Source organism: Ptychodera flava, chromosome 16 (assembly GCF_041260155.1).
Source record: "Ptychodera flava strain L36383 chromosome 16, AS_Pfla_20210202, whole genome shotgun sequence".
In the NCBI taxonomy this organism is placed as follows: domain Eukaryota; kingdom Metazoa; phylum Hemichordata; class Enteropneusta; family Ptychoderidae; genus Ptychodera; species Ptychodera flava.
Genome location: NC_091943.1, coordinates 20970608 through 20983321, shown reverse-complemented (window position 1 = coordinate 20983321; position 12714 = coordinate 20970608). Strand labels below are relative to the sequence as shown.

The 12714-nt window shown below is 37.6% G+C and overlaps 1 protein-coding gene across 8 annotated transcripts in view; it reads right to left on the bottom strand.

The window, feature by feature from the left end:
- Positions 1–12714, bottom strand: part of LOC139114258 (uncharacterized) — a 112388-nt gene that overhangs the window by 2829 nt on the left and 96845 nt on the right. For all 8 annotated transcript variants that reach the window (XM_070675845.1, XM_070675847.1, XM_070675848.1 and 5 more), the window contains 12 exons: positions 12119–12260; positions 11492–11679; positions 10130–10324; positions 8907–9054; positions 8305–8489; positions 7345–7539; positions 6656–6803; positions 5271–5458; positions 3655–3849; positions 2275–2451; positions 1495–1651; positions 939–1126 (listed from right to left, as the gene is read on the bottom strand). In XM_070675845.1, the coding sequence (XP_070531946.1) occupies positions 939–1126; positions 1495–1651; positions 2275–2451; positions 3655–3849; positions 5271–5458; positions 6656–6803; positions 7345–7539; positions 8305–8489; positions 8907–9054; positions 10130–10324; positions 11492–11679; positions 12119–12260 (2106 nt within the window). The remainder of the gene's footprint in view (positions 1–938; positions 1127–1494; positions 1652–2274; positions 2452–3654; positions 3850–5270; positions 5459–6655; positions 6804–7344; positions 7540–8304; positions 8490–8906; positions 9055–10129; positions 10325–11491; positions 11680–12118; positions 12261–12714) is intronic.

Below are 12714 nucleotides of genomic sequence, written 5' to 3'. Positions count from 1 at the left end.
AATTTTTTATCAAAATTTTGGCAGTAATATGAAAAAAATTGACTGGGGTATGTTTTATAAAGGCAACAAAAATTGACTTTGGAGCTCAAAGGGTTAATATATCTGGTAATGAAGTTATTAATATACATATCTTAAAACACGAAAGTTTTAAATCTTAGGGTCAAAGTCTACTGATAAAATCTTTGAACTAGTGTTTGATAAAATCATGACAAATAGGTGTCGATGGGAGTGCTCTTAAATAATTTACTAGAATTACAACGGCTTGATTGTGACGTGATTCAGACAGTTACAACGGCTGCCATTCACTTCTAATTTTTCAAAAAAATAAGATTATGAAAACTTATCACTCATCAGCTTTTGAGATGAGTCTAATCAACTAAAGTACTATAGATAATGAGCTTGAGGACTCAGTTTTCTCCAAATGTGTCCCAGATAATATGTTCTGCCTGAAATGATGTGGGAAAACAGTGGGAATATAGAACTTAAACAGGTATCATTGCGTCAGTATCGAGCCCTTGTTGGTTTGTCATTCTATGCATAAAATGACAGGACTGAAAAATCCAGGGCCCTTGCCATGCTGTAGTTCAAGGTTGCATTATCCAAGGAGGTAAATGATAATTGATAGGCCTCCTCAGAGAAGACTCGATTACTACCACTAGAGGGATATGGCAAAGTGTCCAAAGATTGAGAGTGAAGTTATCTTGAAGCAGTTGGTGAAGAACTTTGACTCCAGACATGGATCATGTACTTGAGCTCATGTGAGTGAAAATTACTGTTTATTCCAGTTCATTTTAAAATTCACTTCTGGTCTTGACATTCAGGTACCCCACATCAAATAGGTGTCTGAAGTGATGAGGTATTTTACTGTCAAATAGCAAAAAAAAGTAATACAAATCCCCACCACACTGTCATACCCTAGTGTGGGAAAATCCTATTACCTTTAGGTAATCCCTTTCACATCTTATGCTAGTGTCTTCCTCCAGAGAGAAGACATTTATGGTGAACTTGATTCTGGTGTCTGCAGGTATGTCGAAGGTAATGATGCAGTTGACATTGTTGTCGTATGCAGCAGGGTAGCCTGGAGACTGGATGGTGCCAGTTGCATCAGACACTCTACTACCACATGCTGGTAAATGGGAAAAAAAGGTATACATGTCACAGTTAGGACTCAAAGCAAAAATTAAGAGGCTGTATTTATTACATACGAAAATGAAACAGATTTTATTTTACGGTGCTTTGCGTTGAACAGTTTGGCAATACAGGAACTTGACATACTGTCAGGTGTAACTATCGTCTAGCGGTAATATTACTTGATCACAAAAAGAAACCCCTTCCAAAGGGTGAAACATTGTCTGGAAGGAGGCAATTCCTCAATGTCAGGTTCTTGTATTGACACCAGTTCAACATGAACCAATGTAAAAGGCAACATAGTACATACATGTTTCTATGATAAAATGATAGATGTCTAGTTAATGGAGCTTGTCAATGTTTTACCTGGTACACCGTCTGTTGGGCATGGCTCTGCATTGCAGACTTCAGATGACGGTGGTTTGACTCCCTCACAGAGGATATCAGAGACACTACCACCAGTCTGCAGATCTTGACAGTACACAAGTACGAACCGCACTCCACCTCCACAGGAAGCTGAACACTAAGGACATATGAAAGATAGACATTTAATCACATCAGCTGGTACTAAACTTTTCAAGAAGAGGGTGGCATGAGTTGAAGAGTGGGAAGGTAGGATAATGATGTTTTTATTCATTAACAATCTAAAGTACAGGACCAGTACTTTTTTGATGATTTTTTTGCACTAGTTTTGTTTTCAATGTCAACTACAGTTTTTTTGTTCTACTCCCCAAAGCATGTTGAGATACACAGTATTCAACTTGTCAACTCAGTCTGTACATGTTTAGACTGCATTAATATCATTGAAATCTGAATTCTGGTAAAAACTAAAATTTCACACGTAAACAGTAACAATTTGCACATATAGATGCTGATTTGACTATCCTAGAAGTGGGTATTTCTGCATGTTTTGAGGAGTAGAAGAACTTGCAATTGACATACACAACAAAAATTATGACAAAATAAAAAAAAACATTACCGCTACTTGCCCTTTTGATTTTATGGTTCCACAAAAGAATCTCTCATGTGTTCAGGAAATTTATTGGCAGTAACAATAGTGCTTTTTAATATCACAATTTATGACGTGAACAAAAATTCTAAATATGGGCAAAGTTGAAATTGGTTGAAAGACAAAGCTGTATCTACCTCTGGTGAGGGCTGTGTCTGCCATGCATAGCGTGCTGGGCATTCATCAGTATTACAGCTCTGTACGGTGGCAGGCTTGCCAGTACTTGGACACAGGTCATCCGAGACTATGCCGCCGCTCTCATTCTGACAGTAAACAGTGCGGGACTGAGTTCCACCACCACATGTTACTGAACACTGAAACAAAAAATGAAAAAAAAAAATTGAAAAAATAAAAAAGAGAGTAACATGAAAGCTCTGACATCTGTCACTGTTCATATACTGTCACTGTTCGTATCTTAATGGTAATTAACAGTTTCTTGTGCCACTCACAAAGTTGTGTTGAATTGACCACAATTCAGTTTGTCTACGCAGCCTATGTGTGTAGAATATCTGATAATATTTTGGGCAGCTGAATTTTATTTTTCTGTCCTGTCCAGAATTCACTGAGGGCAATTAAACCATATCCATTCAGTCAGACACATGTTAAATGAAAGCAGTATTGAATAGTGAGCTCCACTGTAACATGAAATATGTTTATTTAGACAATTTTTTGTTTCAAAATAACTTGCTTAGCCTATAACCAGACGAAAAATAACTTTGAATAACATTTATAAACACTGTGGTCAGAATGGTAAAATAACAGCTTTAAATCAGGGAGAGTGCATACATTCAATCCCTAAAACACCCTGCACAATAAGCACAAAGGGAATACTGTGCTTTATGACCTTTGAACTCTGGATAGAAGTATGGTAGTTTGACAGAAGTAAAAAAAAAAAGTTGACGGAAGAAGTCTTTTTAACAGACACAAGTGAGCTCTGACTCACTCGATTGGATTCCTTGTACTGGAGACCTAAAAGATAATCCAGGCAAATTTTCAAGCTTGTCTTTTACATGATTGGTAAACCCCTGATGTTAAAAGGGCCATTAGCTGTAACTTTTGATGATCTTTTCAGGTTTTTTCTGTTTTTTATAATGTCTGCAACAGTTTCTTGTTCTACTCCTCAAAATTAAGATAAACACAGCATTCAGTTTACAAACTCAGCCAGTACATGTGTTGCCTTCACTCATTTTGTTGACAATAAATTCCGGTCTGGAGAAGAACTCAAACAATAACACTGCATTTTACGCAGAGAGATATAGTGAGCATTTCAATATGCTTAGGAGAGTAGAACAAGAACTTGCAGTCTACATAAAAGCAAAATAATGAAAAACTCATTGAAAGTTCCAGCTACAGGATATTTCAGGATATATTTTGAAGGTTGATTAGATTTTGGAAGAGTAAATTACGGGACTTACTGTACTCCATGATGTAAAGGCCCACATGTATGTGGGACAGGACATTTCAGGATATATTTTGAAGGTTGATGAGATTTTGGAAGACTAAATTATGGGACTTACTGTACTCCATGATGTAAAGGCCCATGTGTATGTGGGACAATTCTCAAAGGTGTAGATCAGGCTGTAGCCCCTTCCTGTGACAGAGCCATCGCTGACAAACAGAGCATTGACACTGCTGCCGGTGGACAGCCATTGTTGAGAGGGAAGTGTGCTTCCACAGTATAAGGTGACGTCACTGCTGGTCAGGTCTGTGATCTATGAAACAGAAAAAAATAAACACCAATGTAACGAGAACATGAATATCTCACTTGTTAGTCAAGTGGTCATCTACACATTATTTGAATGTTTGAAGTAGTGGTGGTGGTAGTAGTTGTAAGGGGGAGGGGGTGTTAAGAAATTGAAGTCAGCAGACATGGTCTTTCATTTTCAAGTTCACGCTCAGTTCGTCCTATTTGCCATAAAATGTTACCTTTCACTGACTAACATTCACTAGTTTCTCGAAAATCTTAAGTATTAGAGTAACAGTTCTGAAGTCCAGAATAAATCTGTTACACAATGTTATTGCTTTTAACGGTGATGATCCAATGAGTACGTTTCTTCCATTGTACATTTTTTCAGGACAAGCATTTCAGTCATTTTGTTTCATGTTATCACAGCATATTATGTAAATAACAGAAGGCAGTTCCCTGGTCAGTTAGCAGCTTGGGGACTTGTTTTAGGGGACAGATATTCAGACTCTCAAAATTTTACAATTCTATTCTGATATACCACTTGTGGGGGTTCATGGGGGTTCATTTTAAAGCTCTTGGAGTAAGAAAACTTTTCACCAGCTTAGTCTTTCGAAAATCTAGAATTTAATTTTTGTCCATAGGATGGTGACCATTGTGAATTGTAAATATTGGTAAATCTTGGGTTATTCGTTTCTCTAGTATCAAAATTGGCACTGTGACCCTTGATTTTTAATCATGATTTTGTAGGAGAATGGCTGAAAGTTTCATGAAGGAAAGTTTGAGCAAAAGTTTAGTCTTTCACTTTCAAGGCACAAACTACCTTAAAACAAGGGTTGGAGAAAATTTGTACTTGGTGGGTTACTTGGAAATTTTGGCATTTAACCTGTTCATCCCATTCCCTATAAACAGGTCCATGCACAGTCAACATCGACAACAATGGGTTTGGGGTCAAAGCATGATAGTGAAAGGGTAATTTATACACAAATCATTGCGTTGCTATTCGCTGATATAGGAAATGTTCATATTCTTCAATTCTGAAGGGGAATATTAGAAGAGCGTTAACAGTTCACTGAGATTTGATAGCGAGATTCTCACAGCAAAGATGGCAAAGTTAGTCCATCTTTACTGTGAGAATTCTCGCAAGCATGCATTTTATTTCCGCACCATGATACTATGCAAGATTTGTGGCAGCCACATGTCCACTTCTTCTGCAAAGACACTATTTGTTTCTGTTGGTGTTTGAGACACGAATCCACTAAAGTGAAATCCTTTGGCAAAATGCCAAATAAGGATTTGAACTAATCTGATGGCATATTTCTGAATTTACATCCATGTGAAGATGTGCCCCTCATCAAAAAATAAAAGCAAATCCCTGTGAAAATTAATAAAGAATAAAGAGACTGGAAAACAGCCGATGTTGATTTGATTTGAGAAAACTTCAGATACCTGGAGGTAGTCTCTGTCACATACGCCCTCTGTGGTGCCTGCTTGTATGTCCATGTCAGCAAAGGTCAGGCGCACACATCCATTCACATTGATGATGTTATTCTGGCAGTTTTCATTGTTGTCGTAGTTACCACTGTAACCAGGTGATGTGAGTTGTCCACCACTGACTGTCAGAGCTCTATCACAGTCTGAAATTGAGGCAAGTAAGTCATAATACAGTGAGATAAAAAAATCACACAGCAGGGGATTATCTTCAAGGTTTAATCCTTCATAAACCTAAAATCCCACCATACAGAATGGCTTCCCTATCTGCTGAGTCAGTAAAGTGTTGAGCCAAATGTGTAATATATTTTCACCTACTTGGCTTGGTATGTGTAGCAAGTTTGGTCAATAAAAATCATATCTAGGTGTTCAGAAGCCTTCACATTTTTGTTTAGCAACATATTGGACATGTTATGCCTTACTGGTTTTCACCAACCTGACCAAACGGTGAATATGATCTTGGCAGGATAAGGATTAAAAACTTTAAGTCCCTCAACACTGACAGATTCAAACATTTGCTCTAGTTTTCCTGAAGGAAAATAACCCTTTTCTCTAAGGTATACAGTCACCTGTAATCTAAATATGCCCATATATGGTCAAAGGGGCATTCCTTGGTATTCAAAATGCCCATGTGAGGGCGCTTTTTTTTAAAAAAGCGGCCATCCGCTTAAAATCTGTGATTGGTTAAATGTTTCTCTTTCCATGGTAACTGTGGCAAAATTGGAACAGGTAACAGTATACCTTTAAAGTCTAGAATAAAAAATCAACGGTCATTGTGTAAATTTTGGTGCTAAAGAAATATTGCTTAAACTTTACTGATCTCTGATATTCAATAGTTGCTATATCCCTACAGTAATTCTATGGGGAAAATTACAGTCTAGATTTTGAGCATGTTTGAAAGTTTCATCGAGGAATGTTTGAGCAAATGTTCAAGTCTTTCAGTTTCGATGCATGTACTACACATAAGTGGATTGATTTTCAAGACACTTCTCTCAGCACATGGATAATGATGGTAGCTTAGGAAACTCCTGATTTGAAATGGCAAAAGTCCACTTTGTAACTCGTTTTAAATTTGAACAAATTTGAAAAATCTGAGAGAATATTCAAAATCCATGTTGCCTGAAGTGGAAAGTAAACTTATCCCTGAATTCAGCGCTATGTAACTGAATCAGTTATGTTTACAAGTTTGAGGTAGCTTCAGATAGCATTGAAACAAAAAAGTGAAAAGAAAACTATACGAACTTATCAGCAAAAATGTGAACTTAGTGGGTTGCCAGCATTGTGGATGTTGAATTTCTCAGTATCACCGTAAGAGGAGACTGAATGAGTATTGCTAGACTTACATTGTTCACAAGGTTGGGTGTTGCAGTCCTGGCTAACGTCAGGTTTCGTCTGGGTACAGAGTGTGTCAGTTGATGCTAGGGCATTTGTCTGGACATTGCGGCACTCTACTGTGCGAGTCTGAACACCGCCGTCGCACGCCGCAGAGCACTGTTGGAAATAAACGAAACAGGAGTTGATTGTACTATGTTATTTTAATACACTTGAATAATTCACTCATGCAACATGCAGTCGCGAACATCGGTTAAATACTTGTATCTGCAAAGGACATACATGTAAGTATCAATGGTGAATATGGGTACATCAAGAAAATCAACACAGTGGGTATTAAGGCTGGTTGCAGGAGAGGCACATTGTAATTCTTGATGACTGAGTTCAAGTCCTGTCAGAATTTCAGAACTAAACTCTAATGATTGCCACAGAGAACAAAGAAACTGGCCACAGTCTTCTGAGCAATCAATCGTCTTTTTTTTTCTTTGGATTATTGGGCTTATAGAACATTGGGATTATTCATGTGTGTCCGCTGCGATGAGCAGTATGGGTTATAAACACTATGCAACATTTCAGTTGTATGTTATGTCAAATGTCACAAAGAGAATAGGGTCAAGGTTTAAAGGTGAAATTGCTTGTCTTAATTAGCGCTGACAATGGTAAAATATTCATTTTCTGTCTGAGATACTTGGGTACATACCGTTTCCCATTGACCTACGGTCCAATCAAACTGTGGGCAGCTGCCGAAGGAGGCAAAAATCCGGTAGCCTGAACTGGTCACTGCACTGTTGCTGTGGAAAGTCAGTCGAACGTTTCCGGTCACAGAGTTAAAGGATGGATTCGGAGAATACACCCCGCAGTATTTCTCTGACAGACCTCCATTGATGTCCTCAATCTGGAGACAAAAAATGAAAATGGGATGAAGGAGACTCTCCTCAATATTGTCAGAAAAATAAGTATCACCACCATGGGTCAAGCCTGCAGTGTGGACTAGAGTACAAACAAAACCACAAACAGAAACATAGATAGAACCATGTGTATCAATTCCTTTGCACGCTTTCCTTGATATGAACTTGTTTGTACCACTGTTACACAGTGCCTTCAGCCTCCATTTGCCATAGAACACACAGAAGTGGTCAGAGTGCGGCGCTTTATTCCAGAGTTAAAGGCCCAGGGTTCTCCACCTGGAGATTTTGGGGGTAGGCCACTCCACTCTGTTTTTGGAGCAATCTATTCGTCTGTTAACAATTGTCCAAGAGTATACATTTTTGCAACAAAAATTATGCAAATTATGCATTCTTGTGTAGACTGGCCATCCTCCTGTTTTCAAAGTTGCAGAGAACACTGAAGGCCATTTAATTAAAGCAAACTGCATAACACATATTTGAAATTACATTATCATTTTAAAATTTTAATGTAATGCCTTTTATTCTAATCTACTCCTCCATTATTTTAATTTTCAAACTATTTCGTATAGCAAGGTACTATAGAAGTCATTCTTCTTTGAGTGCAAACAATATCCTTTTTTCATAGCAAGCCTTCGGAGTCTCCTTTTTGATATTTTCTTCCTTTACTGCTGCAATAGCATCACAATTTTTAGAAAATGAGAAAAAACATTCCTCTGTAGGGCAACTATAACACACAGAACTGTGATACTAACCATAAGGTAATCATTGTCACAGACTCCCTCAGTAGTGCCAGCCTCCACATCAAACTCCAAGAAGATAAAGTTAATGCAACCATTGGCATTTGTGACTGTTGTCACACAATCTAAATCATTTTCGTAGTTTGCTGGTGAGCCGTAGGAGAGGATCATTTGATTGCTTGTGACAGTCTCATCACAATCTGTTGGGAGACAATTCACAAAATAAAGGTGAAACACTGATTGTATCACAGAACAAAGTCTTTGGTGCCAGGTTTGCATGTTTGAGAAACCACTCTAGACAGATATGGATGCACTTATGTGCATATCCATGCACATACCTGAAGCCCAAGACAAGTACACAGAGTTAAAATGAAATATCCTAAAACCTGACCATTTCTGTGTCTGGTCAGTATAGGCATATTGTTCTACATGGTAAGTCACAGAGATTTGTTACTTGAAAGTGTAGATTTGTTACGGAATGTAATAATTGCCATTTAAATAATTGCCATTTTGGCAAATTTTTCATTAAGTATCACAATCTTGGTTAGAAAAAATGACACAATTTAGTATAACTGTTTTGCTATGGAACATGTTGAAAATCACTACTGTTTACTTACTGATAACGCAGGGTTGATCACTGCATGCTTCAACTAAGACAGGTTTTTCATTCACACACAAAGAGTCAGCTGGTGCGAGTGCATTGGTGATGGTGTCACGACATTCAACAGCACGTGAATGAGTACCGATTCCACAGGTTACTGAGCACTGGTGAGAAAAGAGAAGCCAATTGTTTAATTTTACAAAAATGATTTCATGCATAATGGTTACATATTTCTGGACAAAAAAATGCATTTCCACAAGGATGAAAATTTTTGCCAACTGACGGTATTGATAACTTTTCTATACTTTTGTCTTGATGATCAACCAAATGCCACATATGGAACCACTACCCCGTAGCATTATTAACAAAGATGTACACAAAGTATGTTAGAACAATTTTTAGTAGCTTGTAATAAATCCATGGGAAAAAAATTTACATTTTCTAATGTGTGCAAAAGGGCCAGGTTGTGTTGCACATGAAACTCTCAATTCTTTGGACATGTAGCATGCTCAGTAATGTGTCTCATTAGCCATTGTCCCTTAAAAAAAAGAATTCAAACAGACCCCTTGGTGTTTCCACAGCGACATGTTGATAAAATTTTCAATTCTCTTTTGGTTGATGAGCTAGACTTTTCACCCTATATCACCATCATCTTTGCTCAGAAAGTTGTGTGATTTTCATCTTTTCCTCCTGAACTTGGAAATACACATATCCATTTCAACGTACCACAAAAGCTGTTTTATTGTCATTTTATCTTCAGAAAATTGAAGTTTCAGGTCAGCTCCAAACATGATGTGACCGTTCTCAGCTCTGGCATGTGAATGAACCCCAATAAACCACAATACAATAAACACCGTAATGTAAACATGTTGTCCCTTTATGGCAGAATGTACCTTGAAACTGTAAGTTTAAGGAGTTTGACAAAACTTTCCTCAAAGAAACTATAAAGCGTTCTCTTTCACCATCAACAATAAGAATTAGGGATCAGTATGCAAATTTGATTAAAGGGAAACAAATCACTAACAGATTCACCGATAATTGAAATTCAAAATGCCTCAATCTCTGTGTTAACTTTGATGGGAAAAATCAAATTTTAATGTTCAGAAAACAAGATAGGGATGGCTTCATTTACTGCACTGGCTTCCAAATAAGTTTCAATGCGTAACGTTGTGAACATTAGTGTAAAAAAACTGTCCCTGAGACACAGTCAGCCTCAGAATGAAATTTGCCAACACTTACTGTTCCCCAGCCTTCTGCCACCCAGTCATAGGTACGACATGGACGAAATGACTGAAACAGGTTGAATCCAGTGCCTTCTTGAGCCCCATTGCTGTGGAAAGTGATGTTTACAGACCCACTGGCCGAGAACCAGTTTGGTGGGATGACTCCACCGCAGTATGTCTCCGTCAAAAAGGGGTAGTTGGCATCTTCAATCTGAAAGGGAAGAAATATCATCGATAAGATGAAGTAGTTTTGTTGTAGCAGAGGTAGCAAGAAATAACTGGGCAGACACTTGTACAAGAAATCATGTAACTGAATTTAACTTTTTGAGTGCTGTAATTTTCTCTCGCCAAAATTTTAGTGCAAAATTTTAGCAATTTTCATGAATTTTTCTGTATTTTTTTGATAATTTTGGACCAACTAGACCTAACATTTCATTAGCTACACTTTTTTCTCAAAATTTTGGCAAAAATCTGAGAAAAATTGACTTGGGTTTATTTTTTAAACAGACAAAAATAGACTTCGGGTTAACTTTCAGCATTTCTAAATCTGGAACTTTGGACAAGCTTTATCAAGCCTTTGCTGAGAAAGTCAAACTACTGGTATATGAACAAGGCAAGTGAGAACAAAAGTCAAAGTATTATCATTTCTTCAGATGTGTGGACATTTTTAGATTGCCTTTTGCAAGTTTTGCAAAATTCAGTATCACAATATAACAGTCATCTTGCTAGTTACTGTACTGTAGGGGGATGAATTAAACAGATTAATTAAAAACAAATACATATTTAGCATTTTTCACTTGTGATTTTTCTTAACAGCACACATGTCAATAGGGTCGTTCACAGTTTACGTCACTGTTCTCTCATTAATATGCAAAAATAAATATTTGTCCGCATTTTTAGATTACGCTTTTGAAAATTACGCATGCAAGAACGACGAAAATACATCTCAGTGCTAGTGTAACAGTGAATAGTAAAAAACATATTCACGACTCAGAGTACAAGCTGCAAAAACAGCCACGCATGCAACATTGATAAAATTTGTCCGCATTTCAAGCTGCGTGTCCGATGTCGCGCGCGTACAGCTATATTTAGTAACAAACCTGTAACCGTGAACAAGGTTATTAGGTTTTGATCAAAATTCAACTGTCACTACACCATGTTATCATATATTTCTATGGGGGCAAAATTATATAAGATGATGGTAGAAAAGGAGATTTTCTCGGAGTAATCACAAGAGGTAAGTCAATGTTAGTTTTTTTCTGTAGTGTGCTTTCAAATGCATTATTCAAGCTGAATCGCATTCAAGCATTTTTCCATAGTCTACAAAATATTGGAAGCAGAGTTTGGTAAAGCGATATAATAATGACATTCAACTGACCCTGAGATAATCATTATCACACACGCCAACTTGGCTTCCCTGCTCAATGTCAAGTGTCAGAAACACGATATTGACACAGCCATTTTCATTGGAGATGGTGTAGACACAGTCTTGGTTGGGCGGATAGGCACTGGGATAATTTGTAGAGCTGATTGTCGAAGACCCTTCGGTGAAGATTTCTAGACAAGCTGTGAAAAAAAATACAAATGGGAGTCAGGAGGAATGTTTTGAGTCAAGAGTGAAAGTACTGTAGATTTACAAAGGGTAGGAACAGAATCTACCTTGAACAAACTGACTTATAGCTTGCAGGGCTAAAGTGGGAGTTTATATAAATTGTTCTCAAAATCAGAGAACGCAAACGCTACAGTGTTCTATGTTGGTACAAAGTCTGACAATTCAAATATTGAGATTATACCAGTTATAAACTTTGAAAGAATATGTGGACATGTCATTCTTCCGGATGAAAGTGAAAGACTGAGTCATCGATTGCAGTTTTATTTGAGACTATGGAGAATGTGAGCGATGTTTGTTGTAAAAACAAAACCATTTAAAAAAAGATAGCGATTTGAAAACTACCATTGACATCTTTAATACACAAAGAGATCTTGTAACCAGTTGGTGTCTTACCAGGGCATTCTTCAAAGTTGCAAGGTTCTGTTGTAGGCTGTCTTGATCCAGTGCACAGTGCATCAGGCACGACTGCATTGTCAGATACACGTCGACACTCCACAGCACGAGTCCTGGTACCACCTCCACAGGTCACATCACACTGTTGGAAAAGAAGAAAGTCAAATAAATACAAAAAAGTACATTTAACCCCTTCACTACCATGGTTTGGCCCAAACCCATTGTTATCAATGGTTAGTGTGGACCTGTTTACAAGGAATTAGGGGTGAAAGGTTAAGGATGCCCCTCCAATGTTCTTTCATATTTGTTATGTAGTCTTAACCCTTTGACCCCGGCTTGGAAAATAATGTCAGTATGATATCATAGGTCACCATGGGGTCAGGGTGCAAGGGGTTAAGGGTCAGTAGTATAACTTTTGACAAATCTTTTTTGATTTGTTTTGTTTTGAATGTCAATCACAAGTTCTTGTTTTACTCCCAAAAGCATTTTGAAACGCCATTTAGTTTGCTAAACATACTGTTATTGTGAATGAGTTCTAGTCCGGACCAGAATTCACCTGTCAACAACAACAATGCAGTCTACAAATGTATGAGCTG